Genomic DNA, 19,793 nt, shown 5'->3' on the forward strand with positions numbered 1-19,793 from the left:
TAAAATAGCATGGTGCATGGTTAAACTCTGAGGAATATGACCACTTGTGTCACTTTAGTCTGATGTACATAATATTGATTGTTCGCATGGATGCACATGACTACTAGAGCTTAAATTCAGATGAGAAACTGCCCCTTAAAGAGCATATAGAAAGAGTTACCTACTTGTTTGTGTATGTAGTGGAGAGATGATAAAATGAGTTGCCCTCGTTATTGCTGTTTATGAATTTGGAACTGTCATATTGTTGTCCTGATCGCCCGTAAAAGATCTGACATCTTTAGAAGGCAGTTCCTGAAAAAAGTCTCATTAGACACAACCAGAAAAGAGCGGTGGGGCTAGCGGCTGTCAGCTGCAGATTATCCGGACCCCGTTCCACCGTATTCAAGAATTCCATCCCACTTCCTACCGCCGGCCGACTGTCTGTCTCGCTCTTGCGCGGTACAATCTAACATGTTGCCTTGCGCTGTCCCGAGTCCTATTCGTGGTTGGCGGGTGCGGAATAACTCCACGGGCGTGCTGCGAGCCTATTGGCCGAGCCAGCTGCCCGTCTAGCGGACGTGAGGGCTGCGTGAGGGTGGGTTGCACGGTGCGCTCGGCCGCTGTGTCTGTCGGTGTCTGGGGCCGGGCCGGCGGGCGGTGTGGGGAGGCGGGGGGTGCGCGCGCGCGCGGTGGGGGCTGAGGGCCGCTCGGTCCCGTGCGCTGTCTCGGCCAAGATGGCGGCGGGGACGGCAGCGGCGGCCGTGGCCCGGCTAGAGGGCCGTGAGTTCGAATACCTCATGAAAAAGCGCTCGGTGACCATCGGCCGCAACTCCTCGCAGGGCTCGGTGGATGTGAGCATGGGCCACTCCAGCTTCATTTCCCGCCGGCACCTCGAGATTTTCACTGCCCCGCCCTCCCAGGCCCCGGCCGCCGCCGCTGCCGCCGCCGCCGCGAACAACAGTACCGGCCCCGCCTCAGCCAGCACCGGCGACGGGACCGGGGCCCAGTCCCAGCATGACGCCGCCGCCGCCGCCGCTGCTACTTTTTCGTCTGGCGGTGGCGACTTTTATCTGCGCTGCCTGGGCAAGAACGGCGTCTTCGTGGACGGGGTGTTCCAGCGCCGGGGGGCCCCACCGCTGCAGCTGCCCCGAGTGTGAGTGTCGAGCGGCGGGCGGGCTGGGCGAGAAGACACGCGCCTCGAGACCGGCTTCCTGCCTGCCATTCTCTGCTCTCGGCGTGTCAGCCAGGGGGGCGTGAGAGGAGGCCGCAGGGGTTCCCTGGGCGGGGGGGGGGGAGGAGGGCACCACGCCTGCGGGGGGGGGGCTCTTCCGAGACACAGCCCTGGGCAAGGAGGCTTGAACAGTCACGCTGCAGCTGCAGCGCCCGCGCCGGCTGCATCGACCGCGCTGCTGACCCAGGCATTCCTCGTGGACGCCCCCTCCCTTTCTCCAGCCCTGGAGCGAGTGGGGTGTGAGCCCCGATCCTCGGGACTTCACCGTGGGAGTGATGCGTGATGGTCCCTCTAGGAGCGTTTAAAGGCCACGGTGCCCGCTACCGTTGTCAGTCCATGGGCTCGGACAAGAGCCGGCTCGAGTTACGCATGACACACATTGGTTACCTGCCGATTTCTGTTTCTCTGGTGGGTTCAGGAGGCCCGGTGTCTTCAAGGGAAGGCGAGGCACGGCGGAGTTCTGTCCAGCGTGTTGAACAGGGCGTTTTATGGCGTAATAAGGAGTGCCTCGTGAGCTACAATGTTGTGGTGTGTTTAATTTGCAGAAGGGTAGGATGGTTGAGAAATGTACTGTCGAATAGGTGTGCAGTTGATGTGGCGATTCGAGTGTACCATACTTATAATAACCAAGCACGTTTTCAAAGACCTGTTTCTTAATTACACTCCCCTCTCACGGAGATGTTAAATGTCCCTATTAAGCCAGTACTCCCTACACTTTAATTCATTGTAGGAGGGCTTCATAGTGTCTGTTTGTGGCAGAATATTGTCAGAATAGATGAATGACTTCTTTGACCTCTAATGTTCATTTATATTCTTGTCAGTGACAGTTTTTAGCAAAAAAAAAAGGAAAACTAACCTTTTAACATTGTTTTATTTACTTGATATGAAATTGTAAGTAAACATTTTATTTCATGCTTTATGCATATATATATATATATATAGAGAGAGAGAGAGAGAGAATCCTGATAGTAGGATGATGTCTTTATTTATTTTAAAATTTGAAATGATGTCCACTTTGCATTTATTTCTCTTGCTTTATGATAGTGAATGTGAATTGTAATTGTGAGAGAAATTCATAAGATTTATTTTGATACTATTCAAAGAGGAATCCATAGAGATAATTTAGAGAAAGACTTCATTTAATGTTGCTAGTATGTGGCAAAATTTGTAAATATTTTATGTAAACACAACTAAGTTATAGTCTTTCAGAAATATAGAGGAAGCCTGCTTACATTTGGGAAAGTATGCTGCCCTATGATTAGCACATAGTTGTCATTTGTACAGTGCCACCAATGTACATAATTCTTTAGCAATTCCTTGCCCCAAGGAGTTTATAGTGGAACTTAATTTATAATTATTTAAATAATCACTGTATAGGAAAACATAATTTGGACTGTCACATTAAAAGTAAAACCTTTTGGCTTCAAGATGTAGGTGTGCTTTTTACAAGGCTCTATACACCACAGCTGTGGTAGTGTGGTATGGTTGGAAACAAGCAATTTACATTATCTACATTGATATTCATTTTACAAGAGAGGTGTTGGGATAACTTATAATTGTAAGCCTGATAGCTTTCTCAGTGTGCTGCTGATATAGGTATCCACATGGGAAAAGAGATAATGATTGACTTGTAATTATTTTGAAATTAAAAGTGACTTGTTTGAATGTTTAACTACTCAATAGATCTAAAACATTTATTTGGAAGCAAATCTTACTGATTTTAATAGATGTTTAAGTAGTTTTAGAATTATTGCCTTAAAATTCCACTTTTAAATTGGTATGCACTTAAAGTCAAATTAATTCATAAGATTTCCTCTAATATGAAATTTACTTAAGTGCTGAACCGTATTGTGTTGTAACACAAACCACAGTCTCCAGTTTCTCTCTGCTAATACTGAGCAAAACAGTAACAAAAATGCAGAAAATGTTATGTGTTCTGCATAGCTTCCTAGAATGGTATAAATAATGAGTGATCATAATCTTGTTTGTTTAATTCCAGAATGAGTGCTTAGGTAAGCTTGAGATCTGCTTACCTAGGGACCTGGTGTGAAATTCCACCCTACTAAAGTCAGTCAGGATCTTTGCCAGGGTTTCACCAGTAGTGTTTGCTGAGTCTTGTAAAACTCCTATTTAAATGTGAGCTGCTTGCCCAGGCTTAATTTGGACTCAACAATTTTTAATGGCCTTAAGACCTTGCAGAAGATTGTACACATAACCTTATTGTTGGTTTTTATATAAAAATCGTTTTTCATTTTCAGTAAGTGTAATTCACACTTCAGATTGTAGAATCAAATCCGTATTATAGTGGGAGGCAATATAAAGAGAGACATAGTTGCCTTAAAAAGATTTAATTCTAGAAAAAATCAAATGTAAATCTATATATATTCATATAGATCCTCTGTTTTAAATACAACAGTTGGCTCTTTTAAACCATGAAAATAGAGCTTAATAGTTTGGTGTTTTGCAAGATTTCAAACATCACTTGCAGTTCTAGTTTCATCATACTTACTAAGAAGTTACCCACTTTCATGCAGCTTATTTTCTGTCTTAACAGTATAAAATAATGTTCTATAATCATGTATAGAATCCATGTATCACTTGGAAAACATGTATTTTATTTCTTACATAAATATAAAATTTACACTGACATTCTAGGTTACAGTTCAGTGTGGTGGATGGTTTATTTCACTATGCCATAGTTTTAGTTTTACAGTCTGATAACTAAAGTGAATAGTCTTAAATTGGTCTAGTGATTGCCTCAGTCACTGAAGATATGTGCTGCCCAAGAGCATTTTAAAAACATTAGTTTACAGTATACAACCAAATACACCTGAAATATTTTTCTTGTCTGATTTTCAGACTATAGTTTAATTCAGGGGTAGTCAAACTGCGGCCCTCCAGATGTCCATGGACATCTGGAGGGCCGCAGTTTGACTACCCCTGGTTTAATTATTTCTTTCATTATGTAGAAATGATTGGGGTACTGTTTGATATGCAAGTGTTGAGAAATTTAAGAAGTATTCATTGGCTGCATTTTAATGGTTGGGTTGATGGCTTTGCAGTTTATGATATTTTACTAGGCTGACCTTTATAATTTTGGTTTAACTAATGTGGAGGCTTGCCTTAATTTGTAGCTATTGTGGCCACTTGGACAGGAGCAGGAAGCCTGCAAGACTGGCTATGGCATAGAATCAGGGCTACTCTTTTTCATACCTGTTATGTACAGTAGTTGCTCAGACTGCTGAAGGCAAAGCAATATTAAGGCACAGGAGAAATAAGAACAATTTTTTTCTGTTGTGGCATTACATCTTTGGAACAGCCTTCCTGCAGTTGGCTGTTTGTTACCAAGTCTGAATTTTAGGCAGCAAGTGAAAACCGCTATATTTTCCATCTAACTGAGGAATAACTTTATTCATGCATTGCTTTGTAGCTCTACTGTGACTTTATGGTTTTCATTTGGAAGCTAATTTTTTTTGTGCTGAGTATTAGTGATTGATTTTATAATGCTGTCTTTACTCTTGTATTGGTTTATTGTTATAAGTTGCCTGGTGAGTTCTCTAATGAGAATGTTGGATATAAATACTTTAGGTATATATTTATTTAGAGTAGGATACAAGTAATTTAAATGTTTATTTGCAGTAGTGTACACTAGAATTGCAGTGTCATATGGACTGGGTTTCAGATGGGTATACCAAAAAGATTGGTGATAGTTGTAAAATTGTGTTTTATTGTATGATAGTTTTTGTAAAACCAGGGGATTGAAGTTGAGTGTTGATCTCTCCAAAATATCCAAACAAAAATATGCTTGCATTTCTGGAACAATTATAAATAGGATAAGTTCTTCAGTCATTGGCTGCTGCATTTGATGCCATTTCTCTGAAATTTTCTGAAGTTTCTTGCTTTTTGTGTTCCCTGTTTAAATATTCCTAAGTAAATATTTCCAAATGTGAACATTTATCTCTCTTTCAACTAGGTTGTTTTTTGTGTGTTTTGTTTTGTATTAAAGATAACAAAATAGTTAAGAAATGCTAGTTGGCTATGAGTAGTTAGAAATGTATAGGGATCATTATTAATCACTTATGTCAGAACTGTTTAGTTGATACCCATGCCAATAAAACCAATGAGTTTAAATTTATTTTATTTATTTTATTTATTATTTTATTTATATACCGCCCTCCCTGAGGGCTCAGGGCGGTTTACAGAAAACAGGAAAATATACAGATAACATATGGTAACAGGTGATAACAGTAACAACATAACAATAATAACTTAACATGATCATAACAATAACACTATAAAATAGAAATTGCAGGAGCCTCAGCTCAACTCTTACTGGGACCCAGTGGGTAAGGCCAATTAGTGTCAGTCATAGTGGGGGAGGGCTTGGGGGGCAAGTTGGAAGTGGTGGTTTGGGTTGACCTCAACCAAATATCTGGCGGAGGAGTTCCCTTTTGCAGGCCCTGTGGAACTCCTTAGGTTCTGTCAGGGCCCTGATCTCCTCTGGGAGCTTGTTCCACCAGGTGGGGGCCAGAATGGAGAAAGCTCTGGCCCTGGTTGAGGTCAAGCAGGCTTCCTTGGGCCAGGGACCACCAGGAGATTGGAAGTAGTAGAGCGCAAGGCTTTTTGAGGAGTGTAGGTAGAGAGGTGGTCCTTCAGGTATACTGGGCCCAGACCGCGTATGGCCTTAAAGGTGATAACCAACACCTTAAGCTTGATCTGGAATTCAATCGGGAGCCAGCCCAGCTGCTAGAGGATGGGCTGGATGTGGGACCTCTGAGATGTTGCTGTGAGGACCCTGGCAGCCGTGTTCTGGACCAGTTGCAGTTTCCTGATCAAGGATAAGGGCAGGCCAGCATAGATGAGTTACAGAAGTCCAGCCTAGAGGTGACCGTCTCATGGATCACTGTGGCTAGGTGTTCTGGGGCCAAGTAGGGCGCTAGTAATTTGGCTTGGCAAAGGTGGTAAAATGCCAGCCGTGCTACCGTTGTGCTCTGAGCCTCCATTGAGAGGGAGGCATCAAGTATCACTCCCAGGTTCCTGGTGAAGTGGGCCACTGTTAGCTGCACTCCATCCAGATTGGGTAGGTGCACTTCTTCACTTGGGCCTTTCCTGCCCAGCCACAGGACCTCCGTCTTTGAAGGGTTGAGTTTCACACGACTCTGCTTGACCCACCCTGTCACCGCTTCCAGGCAGCTGGCTAATGTTTCTGGGGAGAGTTAGGGTGGCCATCCATCAGGAGGAAGAGCTGGGTGTCATCAGCATATTGGTGAAAGGTTGGATATAAGCAAAGGTTGGATACACACTTTTCTTGGATGCTTTAGGATTCTTTGGGCTGATCCTGCGTTGAGCAGGGAGTTGGACTAGATGGCCTGAATGGCCCCTTCCAACTCTATGATTCTATGTGACAACCCAGCCCAAACCTCTGCACCAGCTGGGCAAGATGGTGCATAAAGATGTTAAATAGGGTTTGTGAGAGAATTGCCCCTTGGGGGATTCCACAAGCCAGTTGGTGGCAGCTTGATGAGTCTCCTAGTGCTACCCTAGGAGATCAATCACTGAAGGGCCATCCCTCTGATCCCGGCATCGGCAAGGCGGTGAGCTAAAAACTCATGATCTACTGTGTCGAATGCTGCTGAGAGATCTAATGATATAAGCAGCGCCGACCCACCCTGGTCTAGCTGGCGATGGAGGTTGTCCATTAGGATGACTAGCACTGTCTCTACCCCATGGCCAGGCCGGAAACTAGACTAGGATGGGTCTAGGACAGAGGTTTTTTCCAAGTATGCAGACAGTTGGTCCATGACCGCTTTTTCAAGCAATTTCCCCAGAAACGCTAAGTGTGAGATAGGGCGATAGTTGGATGGCTGTTGTGGATCCAGAGAAGATTTTTTGAGTAGCAGGTAAACCAACGCCTCTTTTAGACCCTCCGAGAATTCTCCTGTTGAAAGGGAAAGATTGATTATCTCCCAGAGGGGGGTTACTACTCTTATGTTGGATATTTTTAGCAGCCATGATGGGCATGGATCTAGAGGGCAAGTGGTTGGCTTCACTGTCTTTAGCAACTTGTCCACTTCGGTCAGCATGAGTCGTTTGAAGTTACTCAGTGAACTCTCCAAAGATGGCCGAGGGGCCTTTAGTTCACTTTCTGTATCTAAAGTAGGAGGGAAGTCATGGCGGAGTGTCGAGATTTCATCTACAAAGTGACTCGCAAAGCCCTCACAATTGATGTCCAATTGGCTGTTATTTTGGCGCCCTTCTTCTAGGGCAGTAAGAGATCTAACTATCCTAAATAATTGCGTTGGGCGTGAGTTAGCAGATGTGATTTCAGTCGAGCAAAATTTGCATTTTACCGACTTCACTGCCATCTCATAGGCTCTTAACTGCATCTATAGGATGCTCTCGTCACTTCATCACGAGTCTTCCTCCAGGCTCGCTCTAGTCGTCTCAGTTCCTGTTTCTTCACGCGGAGCTCCTTGGTGTACCAAGGGGCCCGCATGCGCGGGGGCGATGGCTGCCAGCATTCTTTGTGCCAGTTGCTGACGAGGTCATCTAGAGAAGTGCCAGGAGGCATTGGGTCCCGAAGAGCATTCAGGAATCCTATTGGATCCATAAGTCTCCGCAGACAAGCTGAAATCTGTTCGGCGCCCAACTGAGGAGGGGGTGGCAGCCTTAGCTGGGCCTTCAGGGCATTTATACCCCACATCTCATGACAATGTTGCCTCAGGGCAGCTTACATAATAAAATCATAAAAATAATACATCCCATAAAAATCCCATTTAAAACAGCAACAGCATAAATACCATATCCCACAATCATAAGATGGCAGTAATAGAGGAAGAGTTGATTCTTATATGCCACTCCAAAGGAGTCTCAAAGCAGTTTACTTCCTTTCCTCACCCCACAACAGACACCCCGTAAGGTAGGTGAGGCTGAGAGAGCCCTGATAGTACTGCTTGGTCAGAACAGCTTTATCAGTGCTGTGGTGAGCCCAAGGTCACCGAGCTGGTTGCATGCGGGGGAGTGCAGAATCAAACCTGGCTTTCCAGATTAGAAGTCTGCACTCCTAACCACTACACCAAGCTGGCTCTCATAAAAATCTCCCCAACCCAACTCTGCTGATCCCAGCCAAACCAGTATTATTTATGATCTGAATTAAAAATCCTGAGATGCTCAGATAGGATGGGACCCCCTGGTCAAAACTCCGGTCAACCTCCCCCGGCCTCAACAAAACACCTGGTGAAAGAGCCCTGTCTTACAGGCCCTGCAGAACCTAGTCAGTTCTGTCAGGGCCCTTCGCTCTTCTGGGAGCTCGTTCCACCAGGTTGAGGCCAAGGCCAGAAAGGCCCTGGCCTTGGTTGAGGCCAGGCAGATATCCTGGGAGCCGGGGACAAAAAACAGATTCCTATCTGTAGAATGGAGAGCCCTGCGGGGAGCATAGGCAGATCAGCGGTCCCTCAGATAGGTAGGACCCAGGCAACATATGGCCTTAAAAGTTAAAACCAAAACCTTGAAATTGATCCAGAAGCAGACCGGTAGCTAGTGTAGTCTCAACACTGGCTGAATATGGGCCCTCCAAGGAGTTCTAGCAAGGATGCTAGCAGCTGCATTCTGTACCAGTTGGAGTTTCCGGGTAAAAGACAAAGGTAGGTCTGTGTAGAGCGAGTTACAGAAGTCTAGTCTGGAAGTCATGGATCGCTGTGGCCAAGTGGTCCGAGAACAGGCAGGGCACTAGTAGCCGAACTTGGCGCAGGGTGAAAAACACTGTCTGGGTTACCTTTGTGATCTCAGTCTCCATGGTGAGGCATCAGAGATCACCCCTAAATTCCTGGCGGTCAGTGCGGGTGTTAATTGCACCCCGTCTAGGCATGAGAGACGTGCTGTCTGTTCCTGTCCCCTTCTACCTAGCCACAGAACCTCTATCTTAGAGGGGTTGAGTTTCAGATGACTCTGCCTGACCCATCCAGCCACTACTTCCAAACAATTGGCAAATATTTCCAGGGGAGAGTCTGGCCAGCTGGCCCATCAGGAGATAGAGCTGGGTGTCATCTGCATATTGATGACAACCCAGCCCAAAACTCTGGACCAGCTGGGCCAGAGGGTACATATAGATGTTGAAGAATTTGGGGGAGAGTATCGCCCCCTGAGGCACCACACAAGGAAGTTCCAAGGGGTTTGACAACTCTTCCCTCACTATGACCCTCTTGAGTCTGATTCCGGAAAAAGGAGACCAGCCATTTCAGCGCGGTCCTCCTAATATCAGTCACAGCGATGCGGTGGGCCAACAGCTTGTGGTCGACCACATCAAATGCAGCTGACCGATCTAAAAGTACGAGGACAGCCAAATTGCCCCAATCCAGCTGCCACCGGATATCATCTGTCAGAACAACTAGCATGGTCTCTACCCCATGGCCAGGATGGAAGCCAGACTGGTATGGATCTAGGGTCAAAGTTCGCTCTAAAAACGCAGGAGTTGGTCTGCTGCAGCCTGGTTCACTACCTTCCCCAGAAACGTTAAATGCGAGACTGGGCGGTAGTTGGCAGGTCCTGTAGGTCCAGAGATGGCTTTTTCAGGAAAGGACGAACCACTGCCTCCTTGAGCCCTTTGGCAAACTCTCCAGATGTCAAGGAGAGGTTCACAATCTCCCTTGGGACCCGCTATCTGTCTGTAGCCCAATTTGAGCAGCCAGGGCGGACAAGTGGTCACTCTCACTGGTCTTGTTACTAGACTACAAGAGTCTTTAAAAAATGTTTTAATTTGAGTTAAGCTCTAAATTTAGCATGATATAAATAGTACAGAATCCATGCCATTTCATGGCCATCTATAAGGAGTTTGATAATTTACTTCATTTTAAATTTTCTTGAAAGTGTGCTTTTCAGTATTTGAGAAACTTGGTTTTCTTCTTCCAGGGGTGAGTAGCAGTAGCTTGAAGCCAGCAGATCAGAGAATTTCTACCTGGAATGTGTAACTCTTACATGTCCCAGCCTGCAACCCAGGGGCAAGAAACAGTATTTGGGGGGCATTTTAGGTTACAGCACTGTGGGGAAGTGAGAAAGTGAAGCTTTGCAGTCCAGAGAAATGGTTTGTTTATCTGGCCTATAATGTGGAAGTGATGTGAGCTCCCTATTGCCTTGCACAACATGAGGAGCTGTCAGTACATTGTCCTAGGGCACATGGGGGTGGTGGGAGAAGAGGGCAATATTAATTGGGGCAATATCGGTATCTGTCACAGAAGAAAAGAGTTCCCTCAAACATGGCTAAAGTTCAGGTAAATAAAATTGGGTAATCTGTTATGGAACTCCCCTTATAGCACTACTGCAACAAGTTTCTCATAAGAAAATAGAACCTTTCTCAAGATTAGAAAATAAATTACTGGTTGTGGTGCCTTGCTTGTGGACATTGCTCAACTGTAAAACAGTTCTCTGCTGTTCAATTCTCAGTATAAAAGACTGCATGTCTATTTAATGCAATACAGAGCCAATGTATAGCTACACTGGTTTTCCTCTACTGCTATAACCAGGATAATGTTTTTCCCTAAGAAGCAGAAGAGCACAGGAAATAATTTACTATGCACCACCTAAATAGTAAAAAGGAACCTGCCAGTTCTTGAAATGTGCTTATTTCATAGGAAGTGCTTGGTAGTTGATATCTATTCCCTGTAGTCTACAAGTGCTTATTCTTACTAATCGTGACTTTTGTACACTTGTATCTGTATTCTTCCTGCACAAATTATATAGATACCTGAAAGTGTTCTCATTTATTAAGGCCAAATATATTTTGAATGCCCTAATGAAAAACGTCTGCCCCCAGTTTAATCCTGTGCACCTTTAAGGTTTCACCTTTGTTCTTTGTAGTGGTGCTTGCTTTGTCTCCTCTTACTCCATGGCCTGCCTGAAGGGTAAATTATAAAAGATCACCATAACCTCAAAGGTTTTGAAGATGTATAGTTGTCTCCTCTCTCTCTCTCTGATTTTTGGAAAGTCTCTTCAGTTCTAATGTTTGCTTCTGCCATGTGCGTTGGGGTTAGAGCTGTTGATTTTAGCTGCAGCAAATAGGACTTTCTACTTCTCTTGGTTTTTTGTCTTCATTTTATGCTGCCTGAAAATGATTTTCCGTGCTTAGTTTGGTACAGTGAGGGGGGAAAACAATGCTTTTAAAAATCAAATTCTGAAATATTGATTTTTACAAAACCATAAAATTATGCCAGTAGACCTAATACACAGAACAATGTCATCATTGTAGACAGTTGTATAAAAATATGAACAGTTGTCCCTACTTTTATAGACATGAATCTGGTGACTTATTCAAGATCAGTGTCATGAAATAAACAGACCCAGGAAAAACAGCAGCAAAAAATATAGTGCTGCCGGCAGGATCTTGGATTTTAGTGAGTATTTAAGATATCTTATGAAGTGTGCATTCGCACAAAAGTTTATATCCAGAATTAAATTTTGTTGATTTTAAAGGTGCCACTGGACATTGTTCTGTTGCTGCAGACAACATGGCTACTCACCTAAATCTATGCCTGAGTGCTGTACTTCATACTGGATTGCCAACAAAAGCAAGAAATTATGCTAGCAATCATAGCCCATCTTGGTTTTGCAGAAACTTCCATGCAGTTTATTGTATCATTGGGCAGGTCTAAGCAGAACTTGTAGCCAGAATAAATGCATTCTCATGTTAATGTACCTTGCCCATTTTCCATCACTAAACTTTGCCTATCTGGTATGCTGCAGTTGTGCTACAGCATTCTGAGTAGGGGACTGCAATTATTGGCTTTAGTTGTTGCTAAGACTAGCCTCTTCCATACCAGTGATTGGTTTCACTGCCACCTGGTAGAATAATCTGTTGAAGAAACATAACCGAGTAGGTCCTCTACACAGGTTTCCATTTTCCTTGCCACTCCCCTAGCTCCTTTCCCCCCCCCCATGTGACTGGGAGGCTTTTAAAATATATATATGATTTATTGCCACAATCTATGAGCTCCTATGTAATTTGAGCTTTTAAAATTGTTTCTAATAATTTTCATGAGAAACTATAGAGTGGTTTTCTCTCTGCCATGAAAGTGTAAAAGCTGGGAATTCAGCTGTAGTTTGTGTCAATAGATCATTATAGTGTCACTGCACTGCAGTGATCTTGCAGTTGTTGACCTTCTGAAGCCATAAAAAGCTTTCTAGTGGCATGAGGTGGTCAGCCACAGGGAATTGATGCAAGGAAGTCACAGGGACACCTGCCTTGTGAATGCTCCATTGCCACTGAAAATGCATTTACAGCATTAACAAGAGCCATTCTGAGTATCGTCACTGCAGTGTTAGCAACCTAAGTTTGTTGGGGTGTCCTGAGTTACTGGTCCCTATACCATCACTCTTCATTTCTCTGTCTATTCTTCCTAGGACTTTTGTGACCTCAACATTGGAGGGAAGAGAGGGTTTACTGGACCTTATTTCTGTTCTCCTAAATGTCCTTCTTATTGCCCGGGGCTTGCTCCCTCCCTGATCTGCAGCTGTACCCCTTATGAGGCATTTATGAGAAGCCACAAATGCTGTGTGAGGTCTTCCCTTCTCCCACCAGAAAGAACCAGTCTCACAAGATGGGGAGGGCATAGACTGCTGATGCAGCCATTCTGGTATTGGTTAGGCCATTTCCCTCCAGCTCTTGGACCTTTAAGGTTGTGCACTGCAGCAGCAGCAGGGTCTTGAACAGATTGAATTGTAGAGATGATGGTGCTGTTGGGGCCCAGAGAAGCTGAACTTAAGCTGAACTTGCAGGTTCTGTGGTTGGAGCTATGCAGCCTTCTTCTGATGGTTGGAGGTAAACTGAAAGTCAGGTGTCCTGAGTCTGGGGATGACCCTGTCCCCAAACAATCTCAGACTGTGAGCAGTTATACATTTCTAAGGTGAAACAACTTGAAATGAAATGTGTACGCAAGACTATTAAATGTTTTCAGTTGGTTGTTTGACTTCATCATATGACTATTTTGCTTGCTGAATGATGATAGGAACACTCATAGTGTTGTTTGTGCGAACAGAGCTGTACATCTCTGATTGAAAAAGTATTCCTTTCCTTGTGAAAGAACATATATCAGCTGCATGGGTGGGAAGTATGCTGGACAATTTGTGAAGACCTCATCAAGACTTAATCCTAGAGCAAGCAGATCAAGTTCAGTATTAATTATAACCACCCCTGATGCATCTTGCTTTAGGGCCAGAATATCATTTCAGACATAGCACTTCATACTTGAGCATAGGAAAGTGTGAACTGAGGTTTGTACCTCTGGCACTGCAAAAATGCAAGTACTTCTTCCAAGCACTTTGAGGTGCTTTATTAGTTCCTTATACAATTTAAAAACCTAATATGTTTATTTCCTTTATAATGAACTTTCTTTTTTATAAAGACATTTGTTATGGCTTTGTGTCATTAGTTATATAGATGATGATACTGTACTGAGCAACTGTGCCCTGAACTTCAGGGGCCATTTGGAAAAGAAGGAGGCTTTTCTTAAAACTTGGGAGACCCCCCTCCCCCAAGTTTGCAGAAAAATCTACAAAAATGTGAATTTATTGGGATTATTGGGATTGTTGCTGTTGTGGGGAGGGAGCAGGTGGGTAGCAGGCATCCAAGTGTACCCCTGCTGTTGATAAGGGGAAGATAATGCAGGCAGAAAGAGTGGGGAACAAAAAGAGATGAGAGAATGTGGCAGGCATGGGTGAGAGAGAGTAATAAAATGTGTGGAGGTTGAGAGAGACTGTCAAATGGGGGGGGGTGGCTGCTCCCACAAGTTTCTTGTTGATCGTTAGGTATATTCTAATAACCAAGCTGACCAAGTCTGAGGATACTTAAAGTGACTGGAGCCTTGACGGCTGATGAGAGAGATATGGAGGGGCGTAATGAAATGGTCTTGGGGGGGGGGGCGCGGAATGAGAGAGTCATAGTAGGCAATTCTAACCAACCCTTAACAGGGAATAGGAAACTGAAATTAAATATAGAGGCTAATGGCCAACTGAAGCAGCCCAGAAACAAGTACATATTATTCTCCATCCTTTGAAGGTGATTCCTCCATTAGGGGGGAGGTTGAATTCCTCTCAGATAAGGAAGAAATAGAAGAAATGGAACTGTTAGAAATTTCTAAGAGATATTTTAAAGTATGAAGATTGCTTATGCCTTCTGGCTAGATGCCTAAAAACATTGAACTTAAAACTAGCTCCTGGAGATCCCATCTATATTCCTACCTCTCCACAGTCTTCTCTTATGAGGGAAATAATAATCAATGTGGGAAAATCCTCTAATAATCAGAATCCTGAATGCCCTGAGGGCAACAAGGAATTCTTTCCTCCTAAGGATTCAGCACCTAGAAATAACCCGACGCCACAATACTTTGAAAGGCAGTTCAGGGCAGAATGGTCAAATTCAATGGCAAATAGTCAGTTACCAGCCTATGCCAGAAAAATGTACATCGGGCTTGACTATGCAGAAGAGCTATGCAAAGACCTTCAGTTGATGTTCCTATTGTTGGGTTGCAAATTCATGGCTTATTAACTGAGGATGGTGAGAGTTAGTCAGGGACTCAATGGATCATAAAGCTGACTTTGTATTATGTACAACTCATATATCCATAGTTACATCTGTTAGGGCATCCTCTATATCAGCGGTCCCCAACCCCCGGTCCGGGGACCGGTTTCGGTCTGTGCATCAGTCGGTACTGGGCTGCAGCTCCTCCTCATCCACTGCCATGGCTGCTATCTCGGGGGCTGCCCTTCCACTCTACCGCCAGCTCACCTTTGGTGCTCTCCAGTGGCTGCCATGGCTGGGGCTCCCCCTCGACGTGGCACTGCACAGCTGCTGCTGGCAGCGCCCCCCAGTGGGCAGTGGGAAGTCAGGGGCACCGGCGGGAAAGCAAGTGGAGCAGGGACTCAGGCAGCTGCGGTGATGTCCCTCGGTAAAAGACTACCCCCCTCCTGGGCCTCAGTAAAATTGTCAAGCGTTGACCGGTCCCCGGTGATAAAAAGGTTGGGTACCACTGCTCTATATCTTCAATTGTGACTACAGCAGTCATTATGTGGATAAGGAAGTTAGCTCAACTAGTTCCAGAATCAGACAAAATAGTTGTTGAAGACATAAATAGGGCATTAAAAGCAGTGTCTTTGCAGCAGATGCTACACTGGATACCTCTATCTTTAAGCCATGGCTACAGTGGCGGGCAGCTAGATGCACAGTATGGCTATAGGCCTTCCAGGCAGTCATCAAAGCAAAAACATTGATTTTATTCATGAAATTTATATACCACCCCTTACTGTGACATCTTGAGGTGGTTTACACAAAACCAATAGGGAATGGGAAAGGTACATAGAACACTGGAACAGTATGAACAAGAAAAGATATATATGTTTAACAGTATAACCTATGGATAATCATGAACAATCGAAGGGGATAACAGCCACTGTCAGTGACAGTTGGATGTCAATATTGTCTGATAGAGGGTCAGGTTGTGGGAGGTTCCCATTGTTGGCCTCATCTAAAAGCCTGGTGGAAGAGCTCCGTCTTGCAGTTCCCAAAAAACTGTTCCGATAAGGCCTTGATCTCATTGGGGAGCTTGTTACACCAAGTTGGGGCAAAGACTGAAAAGGCTCTAGTTTTGGTCGAGGACAGGCAGTCTAATTTGGGGCCAAGGATCACCAAGTTGTTGGAATGGATACAGCATGTCGCTCTTTGGAGAATATATGCATGAAAATTACTGCAAGTTGCAGTAATGCAGTCTAGAGGTGACCATTGCATGGATCACTGTGATTAGGTTTTCTGGGGCCAGATTGGGCACTAGTAATTTTATCTTGGTGGAGATGGAAAAATGCCAGCTGTGCTTCTCTCATGAGTTGAACTTCCATGGTTAGGGCCATTCCACTGTTATATTTCATTGTTACAGCCTATCCCTTGTTGTTGTTATGTGCGAAGTCGTGTCCGACCCATCGCGACCCCATGGACAATGATCCTCCAGGCCTTCCTGTCCTCTACCATTCCCTGGAGTCCTTTTAAGTTTGCACCTACTGCTTCAGTGACTCCATCCATCCACCTCATTCTCTGTCGTCCCCTTCTTCTTTTGCCCTCGATCACTCCCAGCATTAGGCTCTTCTCCAGGGAGTCCTTCCTTCTCATGAGGTGGCCAAAGTATTTGAGTTTCATCTTCAGGATCTGGCCTTCTAAAGAGCAGTCAGGGCTGATCTCCTCTAGGACTGACCGGTTTGTTCGCCTTGCAGTCCAAGGGACTCGCAAGAGTCTTCTCCAGCACCAGAGTTCAAAAGCCTGAATTCTTTGACGCTCGGCCTTCCTTATGGTCCAACTTTCGCAGCCATACATTGCAACTGGGAATACCATAGCCTTGACTAAACGCACTTTTGTTGGTAGGGTGATGTCTCTGCTTTTTAGGATGCTGTCTAGATTTGCCATAGCTTTCCTCCCTAGGAGCAAGCGTCTTTTAATTTCTTTGCTGCAGTCCCCATCTGCAGTGATCTTGGAGCCGAGGAAAATAAAATCTGTCACTATCTCCATTTCTTCCCCATCTATTTGCCAGGAATTGAGAGGGCCGGCTGCCATGATCTTTGTTTTCTTGATGTTGAGTTTCAAGCCAACTTTTGCACTCTCCTCCTTCACCCGCATCAACAGGCTCTTTAGTTCCTCTTCACTTTCTGCCATTAGAGTGGTATCATCTGCATATCTGAGGTTGTTGATATTTCTCCCTGCAATCTTGATCCCAATTTGTGACTCCTCTAATCCCGCCTTTCTCATGATGTGCTCCGCATACAAGTTAAATAGGCAAGGCGACAGTATACAGCCTTGCCGAACTCCTTTCTCAATTTTGAACCAATCCGTGATTCCATGTTCAGTTCTCACTGTTGCTTCTTGACCTGCATATAAATTTCTCAAGAGACAAATAAGATGCTCTGGTATTCCCATCTCTTTAAGAACTTGCCACAATTTGTTGTGCTCCACACAATCAAAGGCTTTAGCATAGTCAATGAAGCAGAAGTAGATGTTCTTCTGGAACTCCCTAACTTTTTCCATGATCCAGCGTATGTTGGCAATTTGATCTCTAGTTCCTCTACCTCTTCGAAATCCTGCCTGTACTTCTGGAAGTTCTCGGTCCACATATTGCTGGAGCCTAGCTTGTAGGATTTTGAGCATAACTTTGCTAGCATGAGAAATGAGTGCAATGGTGCGGTAGTTTGAACATTCTTTGGCATTGCCCTTCTTTGGGATTGGAATGTAAACTGACCTTTTCCAATCCTGTGGCCATTGCTGAGTTTTCCAAATTTGCTGGCATATTGAGTGTAGCACTTTTACTGCATCATCCTTTAAGATTTTGAATAGTTCAACTGGAATGCTGTCACCACCACTAGCTTTATTGTTGCTCAGACTTCCTAAGGCCCATTTGACTTCACATTCCAGGATGTCTGGCTCCAGGTCAGTAACTACCCCACTGTGGTCATCAGGGATGTTAAGCTCGCTCTTGTATAGTTCTTCTGTATAATTTTGCCACCTTTGCTTAATCTCTTCTGCTTCTGTGAGGTCCCTACCATTTTGGTCCCTTATCATACCCATCTTTGCATGAAACGTTCTCTTCATATCTCCAATTTTCTTGAAAAGATCTCTGGTCCTCCCCATTCTATTGTTTTCTTCTATTTGTTTGCACTGTTCATTTAAGAAGGCATTCTTATCTCTTCTAGCTTTTCTCTGGAATTCTGCATTCAATTGGGTGTATCTTTCTCTTTCTCCCTTGCCTTTCACTTCCCTTCTCTCCTTAGCTATTTGTAAAGCTTCCTCAGACAGCCATTTTGATTTCTTGCATTTCTTTTTCTTTGGGATGGTTTTAGTTGCTACCTCTTGTACAATGTCGCGAACCTCCGTCCATAGTTCTTCAGGCACTCTGTCTATCAGATCTAATTCCTTAAATCTATTTGTCACCTCTACTGTATATTCGTCGGGGATATGATTTAGTTCGTACCTGAGTGGCCTAGTGCTTTTCCCTACTTTCTTCAATTTAAGCCTAAATTTTGCAACAAGAAGCTCATGATCTGAACCACAATCAGCTCCTGGTCTTGTTTTTATTGCCTGTATAGAACTTTTCCATCTTTGGCTGCAGAGTACATAGTCAATCTGATTTCTGTGTTGACCGTCTGGTGATGTCCATGTGTAGAGTCGTCTCTTGGGTTGTTGGAAAAGAGTGTTTGCTATGACCATTGTATTCTCTTGACAAAATTCTACCAGCCTGTGCCCTGCTTCATTTTGTACTCCAAGGCCAAACTTGCCTGTTATCCCAGTTATCGTTTGGCTTCCTACTTTAGCATTCCAATCCCCCATGATGATAAGCACATCATTTTTTGGCGTTGCTTCTATAAGGTGTTGTAGGGCTTCATAGAACTGATCAACTTCATCCTCTTCAGCAGCAGTGGTTGGGGCATAGACCTGGATCACTGTGATGTTGAATGGTTTGCCTTGGATTCGAACTGAGATCATTCTGTCATTTTGGGGATTGTATCCCAAGACTGCTTTTCCTACTCTCTTATTGATTATGAAGGCTACTCCATTTCTTCTGCGAGATTCTTGTCCACAGTAGTATACCTGATGGTCATCTGAATTAAATTCACCCATTCCTGTCCATTTTAGTTCACTGATTCCTAAAATGTCGATGTTCAGTCTTCTCATTTCTTGTTTAACCACGTCCAGCTTGCCTTGATTCATGGATCTGACGTTCCAGGTTCCTATGGAATAAAAATCTTTACAGCATTGGACTGTCTTTTCGCCACCAGTTACTTCCACAACTGAGCGTCCTTTCGGCTTTGGCCCAGCCGCTTCATTCATTCTGGCGCTACTCGTACTAGCCGTCTGCTCATCCCCAGTAGCATATTGGACACCCTCCGACCTGAGGGGCTCATCTTCCGGCGTCATATCGTTATGCCTATTGGAACTGTCCATAGAGTTTTCATGGCAAAGATACTGGAGTGGTTTGCCATTGCCTTCTCCAGTGGATCACCTTTTGTCAGAGCTCTCAGCTATGACCTGTCCGTCTTGGGTGGCCCTGCACGGCATAGCTCATAGCTTCACTGAGCTACGCAAGCCCCCTTGCCACAACAAGGCAGCGATCCTTGAAGGGGGAGCCTATCCCTAGCATGAGGCAAAGTTATTTGGGGAATCATTAGAAAAAAGTTTAACTGAGATCTGGGGTAAGAAGTGAGTCATGCCCAGAAACTGAGAAGTGTTGATAGGAGATTTAACGGTTATATGGCAGGCTCATTTTGTATGTACAATATGCTGGCAAGATCCAGACCAGACGACAATCCTGGTGTAACAAATAACAGTCCTTTCAAAGAGATTACTCAAAAAGGTTCTAAAGGGGTACAGCCACTAACAAGGGTGACAAAGACTCCAAACAAAATAAAGCATGACTCTGAAATTCTGATGGGGAGGGGGCACCCTTGTTCAAGGAAAATTAGGAACATCCCTTCACAGATGCATGGTTACTGGAAGTATAAAACAAGGTAGGACCATAGAATTCCAAAAATTCCCACCAAACAGGTTTATCTAGTTGCCTTGCCC

General features: G+C 44.5%; 1 protein-coding gene across 2 annotated transcripts in view; it reads left to right on the plus strand.

Moving 5' to 3' along the window:
- The first annotated feature begins 713 nt into the window (after positions 1-713).
- FOXK2 (forkhead box K2) overlaps positions 714-19,793 on the plus strand; it is a 67,865-nt gene continuing 48,785 nt past the window's right edge. For both annotated transcript variants that reach the window (XM_077327454.1, XM_077327455.1), the window contains exon 1: positions 714-1,132. In XM_077327454.1, coding sequence (XP_077183569.1) covers positions 714-1,132 — 419 coding nt within the window. The remainder of the gene's footprint in view (positions 1,133-19,793) is intronic.

This window comes from Paroedura picta, chromosome 3 (genome assembly GCF_049243985.1).
Source record: "Paroedura picta isolate Pp20150507F chromosome 3, Ppicta_v3.0, whole genome shotgun sequence".
Lineage (NCBI taxonomy): Eukaryota > Metazoa > Chordata > Lepidosauria > Squamata > Gekkonidae > Paroedura > Paroedura picta.